The sequence below is a fragment of the Telopea speciosissima genome, chromosome 2, assembly GCF_018873765.1.
Source record: "Telopea speciosissima isolate NSW1024214 ecotype Mountain lineage chromosome 2, Tspe_v1, whole genome shotgun sequence".
NCBI lineage: Eukaryota > Viridiplantae > Streptophyta > Magnoliopsida > Proteales > Proteaceae > Telopea > Telopea speciosissima.
The window spans coordinates 74,135,482-74,158,358 of record NC_057917.1 but is presented as its reverse complement, the minus strand read 5'-3'; the positions used below and the strand labels follow the sequence as shown (position 1 = coordinate 74,158,358).

The window sequence follows — 22,877 nt, the reverse complement described above, 5'->3', positions numbered from 1 at the left end:
ATTCTCAAATGTCATAGTTTCTTGAAATCAAAACATCAATGAAAGTTTAAAACACATAAAAAGAGGAGAATCCCTTTTTTCCAATAAGTGACAAATTCATTAGTAGTGAATTTAGGGCATGTTTAGCTGCAAGAGGATTGTAAATCGTTCCTTCTATTTCTAATCCAAGTTAAGCATTTAGTTGGCAAGAATAAGCATGGAGAGAAATATATTCATTAAAAATCTAGGATCTTGATGAAATAATTAAAGGAGAGATTTTTTTATTAAGACCGTTAAATTATTTTTATTATTACTTTAATACATAATGATAAGTCATGTGCCAATAATTCTGAAAATTCTTTTTACCTCTAATTTAAATAACTTTCGCGAATAAGACAAAGAAAATTCAAAAGAAGGTGTCAATTTCTAAATACACTATTACCAAAAAAAATTCCAAATATACTTATAGAGATGTCATTTAGAAAGTCCAATTAAAGGAAGAAGAATATTTATTCTGACACATTTGTCTAAGAACACATGGTAGAGATGAATCCCACTTTATAATGAATAATTACTTTGCCCTAAGAGGGGAAAGAGAGTGCATACGTTGCTATAATTATTTTGTTTTGTCTTCATTTCGAATCGACCTTTATTCTTGAGCCCTGACACTTGGGCTGCAATGATGAAAATGTTAAGCAAGGTTTAAAAACTCATAATCAAACATAAAATCTGCCTCCATTGATTTCGATTCAATTCAAATCAGAATAAGTTCACCCCAAAAATTAGATTTGTGAAGAAGAAGCAAAAATTTTCAAAGATCTATGATTTCTTTAAATTATTTATTCAAAAGACAAGTAGATCATGCTATATAAGGAAAGTTTCATTGGTTTTTTTTTTTATTATTATTTTGACTAAAATAAGGGAAAAAATCACAAAAAATAAAGATAAAAATATTCATAACTGATTCAAAAAAATGTTAAATCAACATTAATAGGAAGCTTGGCCAATTTCGATCGATTCCGATCCAATTATGAAACCAATACAATAGTAACCTTCAGCATCAAGTCACCATTTCACTTTCCAACCAAATCACAACCTCAGTGTTAGAGAGAAAGAGTCAAACCCCCAATTGCGCTTTCCTTCATTTAGGATATCTTCGTGGTTCCATATGTATCATCCCTTAAAGTCTCCAATGAACAAGGGAACTGCATGTTCTATGAGTGTAAGATAGGACTATAGTCTCCCTTAATGAATATTAAACAACAATTCTTAAATATTCAATTTCTCTATTATAAGAAAAGAAAATAGTGTTGGTTTTATATGCAAGGGAACTTTCTTTACTCCTACATTACTCACAAAAGAAAATAGTGTTGGTTTTATATGGAGGGGATACTTGGTTTTGGAGTACTTGATTCTACACATTGACAAACAACTTAAGGAGGATAATTAAGTTATAACTCCCAACATCTTAACACTTCAAATGTGTGGGGGGGGGGTGTGGAAGGGGCACAAGCCACACCCATACACAGTAAGTGGCAAAAGGACCGCCCCACCTCCCATGAAAGACGAAAATCTCATCCCTCGAGATGCCAGCACACGTACTCTCATTGGCTATCGTGCGCACGTGGCCCTTGCACTCCCCCACAGAGACCACTCCTCCTCCCCCTTCCAAAAAAAAAAAAAAAATCCTAGCAAATAAATATATTTCAACAAGTTGATCATGGGCTGATTAATCCAAAAAAAGAATTGATCATGGGCTTGAACTAAACATATTAGGCACAGCCTAGGATTCTGGATGGCCGAAAAAGCAGCCCATTTTCTTGATTCATTTGATTCTGATTGTCCTAAATCCTCCTCAGTCCAATAACAAAACATGAAGAAGCATATGTAAGGACGGAAATTGGTAATTGAATTCTGTCCGTGCGTGTGAAATCCTCCTTTGGTAGAGATACTAATCCAACGGTCTAAACGCACTGGTATTCGATCTCATTAGATACGTCGCGAAGCACTCAATTGACATAATATTGGAAGCTGCGATTCAGCTTCTCTAAACGGATTCACTCTCAATTTCTCTTCCTTCTTCACCGAAACAATTCTGAGTTGCAGCTGTAAGTTGTTGTTTACTGAGAGCGAAAATGAGTATGGAGAGATTGCAGAGGATTTTCTCTGGTGCAAGTGGAATGGGGCATCCTCCACCCGATGCTCCCCTTCTCGACTCCTCGGAGCAGGTTTACATTTCTTCTCTTGCCCTCCTCAAGATGCTCAAGCATGGTATGGAAATCCTTCTCTTTCTCTTCTTCTCATTTTTATTTTCTCCGTAGTAATGGGGTTTTAAAATTTTGTTTTTTTCTGTTTACAATGCATGAATTAGGGTTTTCTGTTGATTGATTCGGTGAAATGTTTGACTTTCCGTAAATATGAAGAACTTTTGCCTTTGAGTTCTTTGGCATTATTTGTTTTTTGACATGGGTTTTATCCAATAATTGTGTTCGTCTTGTAAGATAGCTGAGGATTTTGTTTTAATGATATGCCAGGGAGAGCTGGAGTTCCCATGGAAGTAATGGGGTTGATGCTTGGAGAGTTTGTTGATGAGTACACCGTCCGTGTTGTGGATGTCTTTGCGATGCCCCAGAGTGGTACTGGTGTTAGTGTCGAGGCGGTTGATCATGTCTTCCAAACCAACATGCTCGATATGCTCAAGCAGACTGGAAGGTCATTGCTTTATGGACTTGCTCGGAAAAAACTGTGCATAGAAAAACATGAAAAAATTGTTTTGTTTTATATTCCTTGCAATGCCTATGGTGTTATATTATATCTCTTTGATCACGTATATTTGAACTTCTCAAAAGAAGGATTTTTACCAAGTAACTGACCTTTGACTACCCGCTCTTCCTAACTGGAATCGTGGATTTCTGTCTTACTCTGTTTCAGTATTATATTTGGTGGTTTTCTTGACCTATTGCTTTTAAAAATTGTCTGAAACTTGAATATTTGAGCTGAGATCCGAGGAAAAAAACCTTGAATAATTGAAATTCCATATTTTAACTTATGAAATCACTTTTCTTTCCACATGCATTTTCTTTCAGACTCTTTTCATTTTAGTGGTTTTATGAATAGTATTGCAAATGGGATTATCACCCAGTGACTGAACATGTTGTATATTGGAAATCCTTGTAACTAAGTAGCTAGTTCTAGCTTTCCTGCTGGCTGTATTAATATTTGTTTTATAATTACTCCCTCATTTTCTTCCCTAAATCATTTTCGACTTTTACATTTGTGTCATGAATTTCGTTAATGGCTCTAGTGATGTTAATGTAGAATTGGGTTCTAATTCCAGCTCATGATGGAAAAGGAAATAAGTGATTGAAGTAAAATTAGAATAAACAGCAGTAGGATTCCAAATAGAAGTGGCAAGCTCAACAGAGCTTAAGGAAACTTCAGAAAACAGCTTGGTAGACCTGGAGGAAACTTCACTAACCAGATGTCAGATTGGTCTGAAACTTGAGTTGAGACAGAGACTCTTCTCTTCCCTAGCCTGCAATACAGTTTTGCTAAAAATTTCGTGATTCATTGGCTCCAGAGTGGTTGGACTGATACAACTGGGTTTTGAAGCCTAAACGAAACCGGCCCAACTCGGGTTGTTGGACCAACAAAGGTTGGTAGTAATTGTTTCTTTCTTTGGGTTATATTATTTCATTTTATTTTTTGTAAATTTCTGTTACTATCTTATTTATGTTATAGTCGTAGGATATTCTACCCAAAAAAAAAAAAAAAAAAGTCGTAGGATAGGGTAGTGGAGTTCGCTTCAAACTCTGTTTCAGTCATTGAGTTTGAATAGGATTGTTTTTGTCATTTTCTTTATATTTGCTTGTACTCAACGACAGATGATGGAATTGAAAATATTGAATTGAGAGTTGAGTTACGGGTTGGGTTACCATACTGTGGTGCGACAGTCGATCGTTGGCTTTCTCCTATTCTTTTTTCATTCTTTGTTTCCTCCTCCCGACCCTTCCTTCTCAGGTATGATTCTCCATCATTCCTCTTATTTAATACTGTTCCTGTTCCCTGCAACTAGTGTTAATTACAGCCACTTAAAGTGAGTCGACCTCCCTCATCTGTACTCCATCATATTTGGGGGCTTGAGTCCCTACCCTAGTGTGATTCAGAGTTTACAGCCTGTGGTCAAAAGGCTCCTGAGTCAGGAGTTCTCCATCAAGTTTCAGAACTTCTGCCAGATCTGTTGCATCCATTTATTGTTTATAACATATTTCTTATTTGGGTCTGATATTAGTTGGATTCAAGAGGCTTCTGGGTTGCGATTTCTACCTTGAAGTTTCAGCTCGGTTGGACCTCTTTTGGAGGACTTCTATCATTCGAAGCTGAAGAGGTGACCGAAGGTTGAGGACAACCTTGTGCGTGGGTTGTTTTCTTTAAACCCTTAATTCTGTTTTCCAGTTCTACTCCTCTTTATCCTTTATTTGTGTTTGATCCAAGACTGCCCCTAAAAAATAAATCATAATACCTATTGTGTCCTTAACCCTTACCAAGTACCCCCCTCTAATTTTCTGGTTAATTACATTTCTGCCACCTTCTCCCTTGCTACCTTTGGTATATATATATGCTGTAAATAAAACCAGATTTAATGGAGAAGATGGAGAGGAAGAAGAGGAAGAAGATGAAGAAGAAGAGAAGTGGCTGTAATCGTTTGGGGAGAACTATCGAATGAAAAATTGTTCTCCCCTCTTCACCAATATTATTAATAATAGGGTAGAGCTAACACACAAGAAAAATTCCCAAACTGCCCCTCACTAACAACTCTCATCTTCTAGTTACTGTTCACGTAAACTGTTCACGACACTGTTCACGACACTGTTCACATGAACAGTACCCAAAGCACATTAACAGTCCCCCTCAAGCTGGGGCATAGATGTTAATCATACCCAGCTTGTTAGAAATATAATCAATTCTCACACTTCCCAAGGACTTAGTAAAAATATCAGCAAGTTGCTCCCCTGTACGAACATGTTGTGGAGCAATAAAACCTTCTTGTAGTTTCTCTCGAACAAAATGGCAATCAACCTCTATATGCTTCGTCCTCTCATGAAACACAGGATTGGAAGCTATATGGATAGCCGCTTGATTATCACACCATAGCTGTATAGGTAACTCCTTCGTAAATTTTAACTCAGTCAACAACTGCTTCATCCACATCAGCTCGCAAGTAACTTGTGCCATAGCCCGATACTCTGCCTCTGCACTAGATCTTGCTACTACTGGCTGTTTCTTGCTCTTCCAGGACACCAAATTTCCCCCACAAAGACACAATACCCAGTGGTAGACCTCCTATCCACAGGAGAACCAGCCCAATCAGCATCACAAAATCCCTCAACACGTCCATGACCATGATCAGTGTAGAGTAGACCACGACCTGGAGCTTTCTTGAGGTATCTCAAAATTCGAATCATAGCATCCCAATGTGACGTCCTAGGAGAGGACAGAAATTGACTTACTACACTAACCGAAAAGGCAATATCCGGTCGAGTCACAGTGAGATAATTTAATTTTCCAATAAGTCTTCTATATTTTTCCGGATCATCAAGAACATCACCACTATCAGCTGTCAACTTCAAATTTGGGTCCATTGGAGTATCCAAAGGTTTAGACCCAAGCATACGTGTTTTGGAAAGCAGGTCAAGAACATATTTCCTTTGGGAGAGAGAAATACCTTTACTAGACTGAGCTACCTCAACTCCAAGAAAGTACTTCAACTTACCAAGATCCTTGGTCTGAAATTTACACTGCAAATGTAACTTAAGCTGCTTAATGCCTTCAACATCATCACCAGTGATGACTATATCATCTACATATACCACCAAAAATACCCTGCCAGCCTTGCTATGCCGGTAGAACACCGAATGATCACTGCCACACCGAGTCATCCCAAATTCCAGAACAACATCTGAAAATCTTCCAAACCAGGCCCTGGGAGATTGTTTCAAACCATACAACGACTTCTTAAGTTTGCACACTAAACCAGACTCCCCCTGAGCAACAAACCCAGGAGGTCGCTCCATATAAACCTCCTCATGGAGATCACCATGAAGAAAAGCATTCTTCACGTCCAACTGAAAAAGAGGCCAATGATGGGATGCGGCAAGAGAGATCAAAAGACGAACAGATGCAAGCTTGGCAACAGGGGAAAAGGTATCAAGATAATCAACTCCATAAACCTGTGTATAACCTTTGGCAACTAAGCGTGCCTTCAAACGAGCCAAAGAACCATCAGGGTTCACTTTAACCACTTATACCCACCGACAACCAACAGCCTTCTTACCAGTAGGTAACGGTACCAAGTCCCAAGTGTGATTTTCAGCCAAGGCAGCCAATTCCTCCTCCATAGCTGTCTTCCAGCCAGAGTGGGATAATGCCTCTGAAACAGACTTAGGGGTAGGATAAGACTCAACAGTAGAGAGACAAACAGTAAAGTTAGCAGATAAGCCTGTATAAGAAACAAAATGAGACAAAGGATGTTGAGTACAACTACGAACAGCCTTACGAAGAGCAATGGGAATATCAAGATCAGAAGAAGGAATACTTAACTGAGGAGTAGGATCCGCAGGCGAAGTTGAAGTTGGACTCAGTTTTCTTATTAAACTGAGTCTGAATTTCAATAACAAATGCACGAAAAATGGCAAACAGCTCAGAACGACTTTTCATTAAATAAATCCAGGTGACTCCAGAATAGTCATCGACAAAAGTAACAAAATATTTAAATCCCATCTTAGAAGTAACAGGGCAAGGCCCCCATACATCAGAATGCACTAAAGAAAAAGGGTATGCAGACCGTTTATTGACTCTGGGGGGATAACTCACACGGTGGAGCTTTCCAAACTGGCATGACTCACACTTTAAACTAGAAAGGGAACTAAAAGGAGGATCCAACTTCTGTAAACTCTGCAAAGACGGATGGCCCAGCCGACAATGAACTTGGTGTGGAGACAAAACATTGGAATAAGCAACTGAAGGAGAGTCTTCAAGATGATACAACCCCCTTGCTCACGTCCCCTGTCAAGCATCTTCTTCGTCATAAGATCCTGAAAAACATAGGAATCAGGATAAAAGGTCACTGAACAATTGTAGGCTTTAGTAATTTTACTAACAGAAAGCAGGTTACAAGGGAAGTCAGGTAAATGGAGAACAGAAAACAATGACAAGGACGTAGTTGGGTTGACAGTACCCGTGCCAGTGACTTTGGCAAGGGAACCATCAGCCAATGTAACACTAGACTCTGATGACTGAAAGGAAGAAAAATTACCTGACACACCAGACATATGATCAGAAGCACTTGAATCAATGATCCAAGGATGAGAAGTGGAGAAACACGCAGTGACATTACCTGTTTGGGCAAAAGTAGCCGTGGAGGAAGATGTAGAAGACCGAGAAATCTGAAACTGTGTGAATTGAGCATAATCCTCATCAGATAACCTTACCAACTTACCCTCAGAAGGTGTAGCAGGAGACTCGGTACTAGCTGCTGAATTAGCATACTGCTGTTGCGGTGGCTTCCCATGAAGTTTCCAACAAAAGCGTTGGATGTGTCCTGGTTGACCACAGTGATTACAAGTCTTCACAGAACTAGAATTTTCACCACCATTACCACTACCACTGCCTCTTCCACCTCCACGGCCCCCATTACGTCCACCATTACCTCTCCCTTGACTAGAAGCAACAAGGGTAGAGCTCTTACCAGGAGCAGCTGCTGGTTCATGGGAACTATCACAAGAAACACGAAGAACGCGAGAAAAAGTTTCTGCAAGTAAGGCAATTTTATCTCCTCCAAGAATAGTGGAGCGTACTGAGTCATATTCCTGGCCCAGTCCTCCCAAAAATCCCATGACCGCAAGTTGTTCACGTTGATCTTGCATCTGTTTCACATCCGAACTAATGGGCAGCAATGCATTTAACTCTTCAAACATTTGTTTATAATCGGCAAAATATTGGGTCAACGGACGTCCCGTTCTATCAGCACGATAGAACTCCTGTGACAGCTCATATATACGGGATAGATTATTCTGTCCAGAATACAAAACATGTAAGTAATCCCATAACTCCTTTACAGTAACTATGTGAGTCACTAAGTCAACAATCTGTGAATCCATACTATTCAACATCTGTCCCAGAATGCATGCATCTACAATTTCCCACGCTTCATCATCCTCTGGTTTGGCCTTTGTAAGATGTTTCTGTTGGCCACGACCAGTCAAAACAACCCACACAATTTTCTTCTATTGCTGGAAATTACTTACCCCTTCCAATCTCTTCTCTGTAATAGATTTGGAAGAGCCCGAAACAACCTCAGAGATAACACCTTTAGAATCTTCAGTTAGGTCACCCATCTTGATCAAGCAAACCGATGCAGAAATTCACCAACAACTAATAAAAACTGAGAAAAAGTGATGAACCAGCAAGCAAACACGATCGCCAACAGCCAACCAAAAATTCAGAGATCGATTTTAGAACAAAAAATCGATGCAATCTCAATATCCAGCAAGGATCGATTCAGGGAAAACCTTACAAAGAACCTTCAAACCACCAAAAAAAAGAACTGAAATCGAAAAATAATCACCTCCCAAAACCCTGAATCGATATCAAGCAATCACCACAAAATCGAGACTAGGTTCCTTTATATAATCATGAACCAATCTCAGCAAACTCCACCAAAACGCAGCATAGGGTGCTGCAGCCCCTTCAAACTGTGGCCACGAAAACCTTCAAACGTGAAGCCTTCAGAACCGCAACATTGTCTTGATCAATTTTAGAGTAATCGAGTAGGTCCTAGGATGTAGAATCGACTCCTAAGATCCTAGCTCTGATACCATGTAAATAAAACCAGATTTAATGGAGAAGATGGAGAGGAAGAAGATGAAGAAGAAGAGAAGTGGCTGTAATCGTTTGGGGAGAACTATCGAATGAAAAATTGTTCTCCCCTCTTCACCAATATTATTAATAACAGGGTAGAGCTAACACACAAGAGAAATTCCTAAACTGCCCCTCACTAACAACTCTCATCTTCTAGTTACTGTTCACGTGAACAGCAGTTCACGACACTGTTCACGTGAACAGTACCCAAAGCACTTTAACATATACAATTCTGCCATCACCTTCCTACTATTCTACCTTTGGTATATATATATATATAAATATATACAATTCTGCCATCACCTTCCTACTATTGGCTAATGTGCATTTGGATGGGCCCATAGCGAACCCAAACTGAATTTTTTTAAACCTGGGATCATAGTTGTCACAGCATCTAGGTGATCCAAGGTGTTGGAGGGGTTCTGGACACAAGCGACATTAACAGGGCGACCAAGAAGACTAAGGCACCTGGATGCCTAAGGCAACGCCTTGATAACTATGACCAGGATCGTATCATTTCCTGTAGTTGGAAAGGTATGACATGACCAAACTACAGTTTTTGGTCAGTGCTGGTGCAGATCAGAGGGTTATGACAGAATGGTCAAACAACCAATATGATTGAAAGAGTATGACATTGAATTATGCATCAATCAATTACATAACTTTGAATAGATCCAATTCAAGTTCAACAGTAAACTAAATTCAGAACACTGCTTATGCTGGACATCCAGGAGCAGAAAACCATAACAGCATGAATTAAGGACTCTGAATTAAAACCAACCTGGTCTAGTTGGTTGATGGGAAACACCCGCTGATTGGTCCGCCAAGGGTGCTGAAAACAGTAACAGAATAACAGAAGAATGGAAGGAAAGGGGAGAGAATGATTAGGAACCACCCTATCACTGCTGGAAATCCATCCAACCTACCATGAATACAACCAATGAGAGAAAACCAAAAATTTTTTTTGCTGAAACTTGTAAAATTTGATGGCCCTTAAGGATTGGGTTACATATGCTTATTTGCAGATCTATTAGATATCTACCCCTTCCTTGAATAGGAGACTCCTACTATTATTTCAAGTTTTGGGAAAATTTGAAGTAATCAAAAGGAAACAAAGAGCAAAATTCCTGCTTGACATAGTTTAACTCTTAATTCTACAAAATATAGAAACCAAATTACTGCTAGTCTTCTAGTAGTAGAAAAGATAACAAACATAGACTGGTTTCCACTATTTGGCTGAGGTCAGCCCAAATAAATTCTACTTGGCTGGCCTGGTTGGATCAGGTGCCTCTCAGCTGAGGTTGGTCAGGCTCTCATCTTTTCCTTGCCATGTGGTGTTGCTGCATCAGATGATTCCTGTAGTCTTAATGGAGTACAGTAAAGCCCTCTAATTTACCCATATTTGTCAAAGTTGATCTTGAAGTGCTCAAAGTACTATCAAAACAATGTTTTAGGATTACGATGACTGATTCAGAGTAGTCAGTAATACTTAAATCATCTATAAGGCACTAGCCTGATGGTGGCTGCATTTTTGTTGGGAATACCTGTTTATACTAACACCATTATCATAATGTTGGTTTTATTTATGTTTCTCCATGGCAATTTTTTTTGGGGGATAATTGATCATTTGATCTCCCAGTTTCCTAACAAAGGTCTGGCTGTTTGCAAATAAATGTTTTTTTAATCTGATTATAATCACTCATTATTTCTTGCACATGTTGCAGACCAGAGATGGTTGTGGGCTGGTACCATTCACATCCAGGTTTTGGCTGCTGGCTTTCCGGGGTAGACATAAACACCCAACAGGTATTACTCTAATTGCTCAAGTTGTTTTTTTTGGTCATTGGATAATATTTCTGGCCTTTTGAAATTTGAACACTTCATAAGAACCTATGTTTTGTGACTAATTAATTATTACTTTTTTTCCCCTTCTCTCAGAGAATGTTTTTGTGAATAATTTATTATTGTTTAGAACTAAATTGCTTGGTTTAAGAGCAGAAGGGCTGTGGTTAAGGGATTGTAAGTTTCCTTTGGAGTACTGTTAAGAAGTTAGAAAGTGTTGCAGGGTTCCACTTTTGCTGATCATGCAGTCCCTTTGGTAGGTATCGAAATTATTTAGTTATATGAAACAGGTTTTGAGAGAGAGGGTCTTTTTATAAGGGATCAGGTCAGGGACTGCGTGGGAACGAAGGATTGTGGCTTTTGGGGTCAGTTTTTTCTTATCAAGCAGTCTCTTTGGTGGTTGAGACCATTGTACCCATCTCTTCTTTCCTCCAGAGATGGGTTCAGGGGGGCTTGTACTAGTTGGCTGCAGTGGGGTTTGGGGGGGGGGGGGTGAGGGAGCAAGCGTTGGAGGGGGGTGGGTCTGCTTTGATCTGGTTCGACTGAAGCAGTCATCTCCTTCTAGTCAGTAGGCCACTCTGGTTATCCTGCACATGAACATATTGTTATGTTAGACATCTGAGATGGATAAGGTCAGCTAGGCTACTGGGTGTATATCATCTTCCTTGTGGATCGTATTTATAATTTTTATTGAACTAGCCGGAAATGATCATTTTGATGGTGTAGGAAATCTACTGATTAGAAAATTGTTGTTTATATTTAGTCAAATGAGTTGAAGTCTCTTGGATATGATATGATGCTGCTCCAAAGAAATTTTAGTGAAAGTGAACTTAGCTTTTTATTAAAAAACCAAGTGTTCTTGGATCTTAGGAATCTTAGAACGAGGGATACGCCTGATATGCCAACCATGATCATAATAATGAAGAAGAAGTTGTTATGTCATTCTCTTATCATGGTTTATCTTTGGGTAAACTGAGCAATGAAGATAACTTGCATTAAAACTTAGAAATTCAGATTATATCATACCATTGTATAAGAATTAGAATGTCAAGTTTAGTTAAAATGTTGTAAACAATTGAAATTGATCAGTTGCTCTCTTGTGTTGGCAAATGCCTACATGCTGAAATGCAAATCTACTGTACTCAGTTATGTTGCAGCAAAATTTTCTTTTTTGATTGATGACAATAAGCTTATTGAAAAGATAATGAAACAAATAACTGAAATCTAAGCAATTTGATGCTGGAACAAACAAGGCCATCCACCCTGTGAGAAGGGCGGTGGACAGAAATGGCTTGTTGTACCTCAGTCCCGCCTTCAATGGGGTCTGCTCTTTCTTTTATGGGAGAGTATGCCCATATGATCTTAATGACATGCGGGGCTTTGCATCTGACATTCATTTTGGGCTTCCCTCTTCAGGATCCTGAGACCCAGTTTTTTGTGCCTGAAGTAAAAGAAGCTTGAAGGAGGATGAAAGTAGGCTAGGCACTAGGTCCAGATGGGTCCTAATAGAAGTGGGGAAGAGCTTAGACATCTGTGGTTTATCTTTATTAACCAAACTGTTTATTAAGATTATGAGCACAAGGAAAATATCCGATGAATGCAGGAGAAGCATCATGGTTCCAATTTATAAAAATAGAGGTTATATTCAGAGCTGCAATAACTATAGAGGTATAAAACCAATGTCATACTATGAAATTATGGGAGAGAGAGATTGAAATTTGCTTGAGACAAGAAACTACTATTTCAAAGAGCCAATTTGGTTTTATGCCAGGTAGATCTACGATAAAAGCTATTTACTTATGAGATTCATGGAAATATTTAAGGATTGCAAGAAGGATCTCGATATGGTCTTTATTTACCTAGAAAAAGTCTATGACAGAGTCCCTAGAGAGTTAATCTAGCAAGTACTAGAGAAGAGAAGTGTTTCAAGAAAATATGTGGACATAGTTAGAGATATGTATAATAGTGTGGTGACTAGTGTAAGAACTGTAGGGGGTCAAGGTAGTGAATGCCTGATTATAATTGGGTTACATCAAGGATCAACTTTAAATCCTTATTTGTTTGCGTTTATCATAGATGATATAACCAGAAGCAGTCAGATCATGTTCCTTGGTGTGTGCTTTTAGCTGATGATATTATTTTGGTGGATGAGAAATTGGAGTTATGGGGATCAACCTTGGAATCACAAGGTTTTAAGATAAGTAGAATGAAAATGGAGTATATGGTGTGTAACTAACTAGGACGGATAATGAGGCGGTGAAAATTGATGGGAGGGAAATTCCTCAAAGTGATTATTCTAGGTATCTGGGCTCAATCATAAATAAAGAAGGTGATATAGAGGATGATGTTTCACAGAGAATTAAAATAGGATGGATGAAGTGGAGAGGTGCGTGCAGTATGTTGTGTTATCGACATGCATTACACAGCCTATGCACGTTGATGTATGATGCGGAAAGTTGGCTGTTAAGAAGTGTCTTATAGATAAATTCAGTGTAGCTGAGATGAGAATGTTGAGATTGATGTGTGGCAAAACTAGGAAGGATAAAGTAAGGAATGATCAAATTAGAGCAGATTTTGGAGTAGCTCCGATACATGATAAGCTACGAGAAAGTCGCTTGAGGTATCATGGCGATGTTCAAGGGAGGCCTTTAGATGCTCCAATACGAAGGAGTGATTTGATTCAAATTGAAGGAGCTAAAAGAGCCAGGGGCAGACCTAAAATGACTTTGGGCGAAATGGTGAGGAAAGACATGAATAGCTTAGGCTTTGTATCAAGTATGACCTTGAATAGAGCTGATTGGAGGGTAAGGATCCATGTAGCCGACCCCATTTAGTTGGTACAAGGCTGAGTTGTTGTTGGGGGGTATGATGTCTTGTATTCCGTTGCTCGGTTTGTGGGTTGATTCCGAAAGGGCCGTTAAGAAGCCGAAGGCTTCTAGGCCCAGAGGAATTGGCCCACCTGCGCGTTAATCTACTGTTTTGGCGGGACTTCGGCGAACCAGCGGGGGTTCTAGGGCGGCAGTCCCCTAGGAAATTTATTTTAAGGACTATATGGGTATTTCGGTAAAATTCCTGTATAGGTTTTACTATAATTATGTAGCGAGGAGCCGAGGATTCCTTCTTTGTAACGGAATCTGAGAGAGGTGTGAGGATGATCGGTTGTAACCCTATTCTTCATTGATAGTGAAACAGATCTCATCTCACCGTGGACATAGGCAATCTTGCCGAAGCACGTAAATCCTTTAATTCATTGTGTGATTGTTGTTTGCGATTTCCATTCCTTTCTGCATTGTGTTAGGATTCGTTTTCAACAGTAGTCTATCCAAGTTTATGGCACGTACATGCGCTGCTTACCTATTTTGGAGAGAAGATGGCTGAGTCTAGAGATGGAAATAGGAACCAGGGAAGATAACGTAGGCTTAATTGAGGAAGCCTTGCCTCAACCTCAAAGAGATGTTTGTTGGTTGCAAATCTGATCCCCTTTCATTAACCTTAATGGAATAAATAGGCTATATTGCCACACACCTCCCTACCAACACTCACCCACGTACATAAATTGAACCCACATTCCCCTACACATGCTGATAGCACTACCCATGACTAACAGCCACATGTGATAACAACTTCACATGTAATAATAAAACTAAACCAAATAAGGACTTAACTCACGTCTATCACTACTTACACCACCTGCTGACCAAGCACTCGCCTATTACATGCACTAACTACTAAACCTGCACGTAACAACTCCCCTCCTCTTAAATTACGGTCTTGTCCTCAAGACCCAAGGTTGAAACTGAAGTTGGAGATGTTCACGATCCTCCCATGTTGCATCCGCGGTGACAATCCTCGCCAATGGACCAAAATCTATTGTCGACGCTGAAGGTGCGATGGTCCAATATGGCTTGCGGTTGTGGCTGAAGATTCCCATCGTCTTCTCGAATCAACGGCAGATCTCCTTGAATCGGCTGGCTCTTTCCAATTTTTGGCTTGAGTAGGGACACACGGAAGACAGGGTGAATTTTCGAGCCCTCTGGTAATGCCAACTTGTATGCGACCTTTCCGATTCGTTGTGTAACTTCGAATGGCCCGTAATACCGAGGTGATAACTTCTTTACCCGTCGAAGAGCTAAGGAAACCTGTCGATAAGGCTGTAACCGCAGATAAACCCAATCTCCAACATTAAATTCCCGATCATGATGGGTACGATCGTATATCACCTTCATTCGATTCTGCGCCCCTGCTAGAGTTTCCCTTAACTCCTTGAGTTTGAGATCCCGTGCCAATAGCTCCTGCTCGACCGCTTCTACTTTTGCTGCTCCAGAAACATAGGTCAAGAGAGTGGGTGGCGGACGACCATAAACAACTTCGAAAGGGGTGGTTTTAATGGAGGAATGCCAACTGATGTTATAACAGTACTCGGCCCAAGCTACCTACTTACCCCATTCTTTCGGATTGGATCCTATGAAGCAACGGAGATACATTTCCAACATTCGGTTGACAACTTTGCTCTGGCCGTCGGTTTGAGGGTGATATGCTGAGCTGAAATTGAATCGGACTCCCTGTAGCTTGAATAATTCGGTCTAGAATTGGCTAGTGAACGTGGGATCTCGGTCACACACAATAGTTTGGGGTAGACCGTGCAACTTGCAGATATTATCAAAAAATATTTGGGCTACTGCTGCTGCCATGTAGGGATGGGAGATGGGCAGGAGATGCGCATATTTAGATAACCGATCCACAACTACCAGTATAGTTGTGCGCCCCTTGCAATTCGGTAGTCCTTCCACGAAATCCATTGAGATGTCCTCCCACACACGTTCTGGGATAGGAAGTGGTTGAAGTAACCCAGTGGGAGTTAGCCGCTCAACCTTATGCCGTTGACACGTGTCACATTGGGCAATTTTTTCTTGGATCGATTTCCTCATTCCTTGCCAATAAAATGTGGGCCTTATCCTCTGGAACGTCTTGTGATATCCTTCGTGGGTCCCGCCATGAAATTCTCCTATGATATCATCAATTAAGGGAGAGTCCTTAGGCAAGAAAATTCGGTATTTAAAGTAGATAATACCATCTTTAACTTGCCAAGGGCCCACAGCTTCTCCTTCCAAAATCCGTTTCTTTAATTCCAAAGAATCCTCATGGTTATTGACTTCTTCTTTGATGGAGTCCAACCAACTTGCTAAAGGTGATGAGAGTGCTGCTATTTTGTAGCCACCCATCTCTTTTTTCTCCACTTCATCTCTTCGTGAAAACGCATCCACGACTATATTTTCTCTTCCCTTTTTGTACTCAACCTGGAAATCATAATTCATAAATTTGTATAACCACTTTTGCTGCGCAGGGGTGGTTATTTTTTGACTCCATAAATATTGGAGACTTTTGTGGTCAGTTCGCACCACAAACTGTTGCCCTACTAAATAGGAATGCCACCTTTGCACGGCTAAAACCAAGGCTAAAATCTCTTTTTCATATGTCGATAACAACAGATTTTTGCCTTGTAATGCCTTACTGAAATAAGCTATTGGCTGATCCTGCATCAAAACTGCTCCCACACCCCAACCGCTTGCATCACACTCAATTAAAATATTTTTTGAAAAATCTGGGAGTGCGAGCATTGGTGCCTGCGCCATAGCTTCCTTAAGAGACTGAAATGCCTCGTCAGCTGTAAGGTCCCATTGAAACCGGTCCTTCTTGAGTAAGTTGGTGAGGGGCCGAGCTATTTTCCCGTAATTTTTAATGAATTTACGGTAATAGCCGGTTAAACCGAGGAACCCTCTTAGAGCCTTCACCGAAATGGGCTTGGGCCACTCCATCATTGCCACGATCTTATCACCATCAACGACCACTCCTTCTTCTGAGATAACGTGGCCTAAGTAATGCACCTTACGCTGTCCGAATTGGCACTTTGATTGCTTGACGTACAAGTGATGGTCTTTGAGGATTTTCAACGTCGTCTCCAAGTATGCCAAGTGTTCCTCCCAAGTTTTACTAAAGACCAGAATATCGTCAAAGAAAACTAAAATGAATTATCTTAACTGGTGCTGGAATACCTGGTTCATCAGGGATTGGAAGGTTGATGGCGCATTGGTCAGACCAAACGGCATCACCAAAAATTCGTAATGGCCATGGTGAGTGCGAAATGCCGTTTTGTCCATATCTTTAGGAACAACCCTGATCTGGTGGTACCCGGATCACAAATTGAGCTTCGAGAAATACCGTGCCCCTTCCAATTCATCTAAGAGTTCGTCGATTAATGGAATCGGGAACTTGTCTTTAATGGTAATTTTATTAAGAGCTCGATAATCGACACACATCCTCCACGTGCTGTCGTTCTTCTTCACCAAGATCACTGGGGAGGAGTACGGACTGTTGCTCGGCCTGATGACTCTGGTTTTGAGCATCTCAGACACCAACCGTTCAATTTCCCTTTTTTGATAGTAGGGGTATCGATACGATTTTGCGCACACCGGAACACTTTCAGCCTTCAACGGAATTCGGTGGTTGTGTGTCCTACATGGCGGCAACTCCTTCGGTTCCTCGAAAATCTCTTTGAATTGATCTCTTCTGTTGGGGCTGACTCAGCTCCATTTAGGGAGTTTAGTTGCAACAAGACTCCATGTTGCCTCTTCCTTATCTCACGGTTAGGATCAGGGATGATTTTGTCTTCCCTAACCGTTTGACCTTGCAAAGTGACTTCCTTGTTATCCACATGGAATTGCATTGTAAGTTGAGAAAAATCCCACAAAATAGGGCTCAACGTGCGCAACCAATGAGCACCTAGCACGATCTCGTAACCACCTAGAGAGAGAAGATAAAAATCAGCCACGATAGGGACTCCTTGCAGGATCACCTCCACGCCGGCGCATCTTCCCGGACTTGAAATCTTCTCACCTGAAGCCAACATTACTTTCATTTTGTTGGACTCGGTTGGGTAGAGTCCCACCTTTCTTGCTATCTTCTCACTCATAAAATTATGTGTACTGCCAGAGTCGATCAAAATAGAGACAGAGAATTGATTTAGACTCCCTGTAACACGCATCGTTTCTGGTGCATTGGCTCCACTGATAGCATTCAAGGATATCTCAGGAAGTTCGTACATGTCTCCCTCCACCTCGCCTATTGGGTCATCCAGCGCTGCCGTATCCTCTCCATCACAGAACCCTTCAATTAAGAAGAGTTTCTTGCATCTATGGCCGGGCACGAATCTCTCGTTGCAGTTGTAGCATAGCCCTCTAGCCCTGCGATCTTGTATTTCAGCTGATGTCAATCTCTTAATAGGGAAAGGAGGGTTACCTGGTGTTTGCTCTTTGACAGCCGGGTTGGATCTCTTTGCTTCATATTGTAAAGGACCCCTTCGTTGTGCATTGTTTCTAGACTCATAGAGTCGAGCCAGACCAATGGCTGCAGATAAGGTGGTGGGTCGCCCTGCTAAGACGTCTACCCGAATGTGCTCCTTCAATCCACAAATGAAAAAACTCAATTGTTGGTGAGGTGGAAGTCGTCCCACCTTGGAGAGTAATCTCTCAAACCTGGATTGGTAATCCTGTACCGACCCCAACTGTTGTAGTTTTGCAAGTTCCCCAAAGAAATCTTGGAACGGGGTAGGTCCAAACCGAGAATGAAGTCCGTCGCAAAAATTCCGCCATGTCAACATTTCTTCGTCTTGCTTAAAGACTTGGAACCACAGTTGTGCGTTCCCTTCTAAGTGAAAGGAAGCCAGTGCCACTCGTTCCTCCTCCGGCGTTCGGTGGAACGCAAAGAACTGCTCTGCCCTACACATCCAGCCGGTCGTGTCTTCATCCCCATTGTAACGTGGGAAATCTAACTTGACCAATTTTGGCGCCAGGTTGTGCTGGAAGGTGGTAGTCCGTTGGATGATCGGTGGAGGTGCCGGTGGTAGCCCTTCGTAAGGAGGGATGGGTACCTTGGAAGTGGAGCCAGCATCGTGGTGAGTAGAACCTTGAGAAGTAGAGAATTTCTCAAAAAATTCTCCCAACCGTGTAAGGATCTGCTGTTGGTCGCTGAGTAACTTCCTTTGACCTTCATGGAGTGAGCTCACCTCGTCCTCCAACTGCTCCATACGCTCGTCCATGTTCCGGCTCTGATACCAGGCTGGCACATACGTGCGCTGCTTACCTATTTTGGAGAGAAGATGGCTGAGTCTAAAGATGGAAATAGGAACCAGGGAAGATAACGTAGGCTTAATTGAGGAAGCCTTGCCTCAACCTCAGAGAGATGTTTGTTGGTTGCAAATCTGATCCCCTTTCATTAACCTTAATGGAATAAATAGGCTATATTGCCACACACCTCCCTACCAACACTCACCCATGTACATAAATTGAACCCACATTCCCCTACACATGCTGATAGCACTATCCATGACTAACAGCCACATGTGATAACAACTTCACATGCAATAATAAAACTAAACCAAATAAGGACTTGACTCACGTCTACCACTACTTACACCACCTGCTGACCAAGCACTGGCCCATTACATGCACTAACTACTAAACCTGCACGTAACAGTTTATTTCCTGAGTTTTCCTCTTTTGAATTGTTTCCTTGTTACCTTGACCCATGTCCCCTTTGGCCTTTTCTTCTAGCTTCAACTTGCACCATTACTTCTTTTGTTTTGGGGATTATCAAATGAAGGATATTCTGTTGGTGTAGTTAACAAATCTTCATTGAATTTGACCAAACCATCTCATTTAGGATTTTCGTCATTTTGTTACATAATGTTATTACCCCTTAGTTCTCGTTGATGTACTTATTTTTAGTTCTCATGTTTCTACACTACCATTCTTCTATCTTAACATCCTCATTGCAACTACTCTTAGTCTATGTGTGTATTCTCCATAAAGCATGCTGGCTTTATAGCTGTCTTCTATAATTGCTCAAAGTTTATTCTATGCAGCTAAGACGGCACCTCAGATGCACCTCTTCCCTTCATTCACCCCTCTATGGTCAGATCCTCTTCAATCCCTCTCCATGTGGACAATTCTAACAATATAATAAAAATAGTGGCTTAAGATATCTCGTAGCCTCCATTCATGGCTGTTTTACTGTTTCTACTCCTTTTTCTACCAAAATACATTACAAGTTACTTGTTACTCGCATATTAATTGCTGTATTTTAGATTCTAAGTATGTAAAAGATGATACATGATGTAGCTGTTTGCTTCTATTGCTTACTTGCTTATTTCCAGGCTTTGCCTGGATTCCATCTTTGTATTTGCTTTTGTAACACCTAATCCAAAGAGAGCTTGTTTATTGCTGACTCTGTCATGTACTGCCCCCCCTCTCACCTATTGGAGTTGTGGACCAAGTTTCCTGATGTGTTTGAGGTTTTATCTTAAGCTCTTGAAACAGAATCCTTATATTTTTCCTCCTGTTGATGTGCCTTGTCTTACAGAGTTTTGAAGCTCTAAATCAAAGAGCTGTTGCAGTTGTAGTAGATCCAATTCAGAGTGTTAAAGGGAAGGTGGTCATTGATGCCTTCCGCTTGATCAACCCACAGACCATGATGCTTGGCCAAGAACCCCGACAGACAACTTCCAACCTTGGGCATCTAAACAAGCCGTCTATTCAGGTAAGAGTTTGAGTGGCAAGATACCACATGGTATCGCTACTCTCTCCTTGTAAGTTATTCTCTTCACATTTTTAACCATTTTCTGCTATGAACATATCAGGCCTTGATCCATGGGTTGAACCGACATTACTACTCAATTGCTATTAACTACAGGAAGAATGAACTTGAGGAAAAAATGTTACTGAACCTGCACAAAAAGAAATGGACTGATGGCTTGACATTACAACGGTTCGATGTACACTCCAAAACTAATGAGCAGACTGTGCAGGTACTTACGTTTTAGATCTTTGAAGTAGTATTATATCTTTTACAAACACTTCTTTGGTGTCAAATATGGCATCTGTTCAACCTTTATAAACAGTCGGTCTTTAAAAAAAAAATTTCCAGGTTTTACTACCATTCTTGCTACCTTAAACTTTTCAAGCTCTGCTATTCATTCTGCCTTCATTTTAAAAATTTTAACCTCTTGTTTCCATCATCTTGAAAATTACATGTTCATCTTTATCTTGATCAGCAACTGATGTTGTTGGTTGTGCTGGGGAATGATCAGGAGATGCTGAACCTGGCCATCAAGTACAACAAGGCAGTTCAGGAAGAGGATGAACTGCCTCCTGAAAAGCTTGCCATTGCGAATGTGGGCAGACAGGATGCCAAGAAGCACTTGGAAGAGCATGTGTCGAACTTGATGTCATCAAATATAGTCCAGACTTTAGGGACCATGCTAGATACAGTTGTTTTCTAAGTTTGCAGTTGGGATGGGATCTGTACTTTTATTTAGGACAAAGTACATTTCACCCCCTGGTTTTCATACGAAATGCAGATCACCCCCTGGTTTTTTGAAAAAACTCAAATCACTTTTTTACAGTAATGGTGTTAATCTGTTGTTAGTTATTGGTGTGAAAGGATTATTTTACCCTTGTACTAAAACATTAGAATTTAATTTACAATATTACCCTTCCTTCATCTTCAACATTGGTCAAGGGTGGTTTAAGGATTTAAATTTATTTAATTGACTGACATCATCACTTAACAACATAAAACTAACGGTAGGGACTAATTTGTCATATTGGGATCTAAACTAGGGGTTGATTTGAGTTTTTTCAAAAACCAAGGGGGGATCTGAGTTTCGTTTAAAAACTAGGGGGTGACGTGTAATTTACCCTTTAAGTAGTGATTTTCTTTTTCATTAAAAAAAAAGGCATATACCTAGGGATGTAAACGGTTATTCGAAATTCAATTCATATCTGTATTTGTATAGGGGTTTTTGTATCCATTTAGGGGTATCTAGATTCGAATGCGGATAATGTGGGAAAAAAAAATTCCGATCCAAATAAATAGCCAACTAATATTAAAAAGTTAAGTAGGTGATGGTCTTGAGGTTTTTTGAAGATTAAACAAGTTCTAGAGAATAAAGAAATGAGAATCATGAGACTAAGACAACTCAGACACATGGATTGAGAGTGAATCGTATCTACTAGGAGAGAAGGCTTGGATTACACAAGTTAGGGATGTTAACGGATAGTCAAAAATCTGAATTCGATTCATATCTGTATCCGTTTAAGGGTATCCATATTCGGGAATCCAATCACATCTGATTCATATTCAACCCGGTTATATCTCTACATATAGCCCACGTATGAGGGAAATCTGGAATAGGTCTTAAGTTTGGTTCAAGCCCAACCACACGCACACGTGGTCGGTTTCAAGTGTTTTGGAGGCTTCCAGCAAAGCTGCCACTTGTAAAATTACAAGTCCATCGTACACCTTTGCTTGCCAAAGGAAGATATCAATTTAGAGGAAAAGAATTACCTAATGGCGTGCGATGCATGGCTTCTACACCTAGATGCAGTGCCACACTCCCGCATAAAAGATTTCTTTCCATCAATTTACTAAGGGCCGGATTTAGAGGCACCGGAAAAAGAAGAGAGAGAAAACACACACAAAGGGAGAGCAAGCAAGTAAAGTATTACCAAAATTGAGTGCATGTTAAGCACCCTTACATGCCTCAAAGATTCCTTCATTTTTATTTTGGTAGAACAAAGATTCCTTAACTACTGCCCCAGGAAAGTTCCCTAATTGCTAATAATGAAATATTACTTTATGCCACTTTGGGGCCTATCCCCATCCTCTAATCCCCCTCTCTTAATCCAAAAACTAAATAAATAAATAAATAAAAATATTACTTTATTAAATTAGCATTCAATGCTGCACGTTAGGACCTTTCGATTGAAGTAAACTTCTTGCCTGGAAAAAGTGGACAGATTTTTTTTTCCTGGTTTTTCCTTTTTCTTTTTAAGTTATTTTCATTAAAAAAAATTTCTGCAATAACTGATCTTTGAAGAGGTAACCAATGTGGTTTTAACAAGTAAAAGCCGATAAAATCCATTGGATTGGACTCCTTTTCAGTTGACGATGTGACCCTTTTCATGAAAAAAATCCAATCCAACGATTTCTAGTCAAGGTCCCACAATATTGTTGATGACCCAACCCATTTTTTCGATTTCGTTTACATTTTTCTCAGACAGGGTGAACTTATAAAAGGA

The 22,877-nt window shown here is 40.3% G+C and overlaps 1 protein-coding gene across 1 annotated transcript; it reads left to right on the top strand.

Annotated features, from left to right (window-relative positions):
- The first annotated feature begins 2,053 nt into the window (after nucleotides 1–2,053).
- On the top strand, nucleotides 2,054–21,081 carry LOC122652934 (26S proteasome non-ATPase regulatory subunit 14 homolog). The gene is made up of 6 exons (XM_043846821.1): nucleotides 2,054–2,250; nucleotides 2,514–2,691; nucleotides 10,623–10,704; nucleotides 20,158–20,334; nucleotides 20,435–20,602; nucleotides 20,885–21,081. The coding sequence occupies exons 1-6, from the start codon at nucleotides 2,115–2,117 to the stop codon at nucleotides 21,074–21,076; spliced, it is 933 nt and encodes a 310-aa protein (XP_043702756.1). The 5' UTR covers nucleotides 2,054–2,114; the 3' UTR covers nucleotides 21,077–21,081.
- The last annotated feature ends 1,796 nt before the right edge of the window (nucleotides 21,082–22,877 follow it).

Bases quoted from the DNA above. Each gene is read 5' to 3' on its own strand.
- LOC122652934 (XM_043846821.1), top strand. From the start codon at position 2,115: ATGAGTATGGAGAGATTGCAGAGGATTTTCTCTGGTGCAAGTGGAATG. The intron at 2,692-10,622 runs GTCATTGCTTTA...CACATGTTGCAG, and splicing joins ATGCTCAAGCAGACTGGAAG to ACCAGAGATGGTTGTGGGCT. The intron at 10,705-20,157 runs GTATTACTCTAA...CTTGTCTTACAG, and splicing joins TAGACATAAACACCCAACAG to AGTTTTGAAGCTCTAAATCA.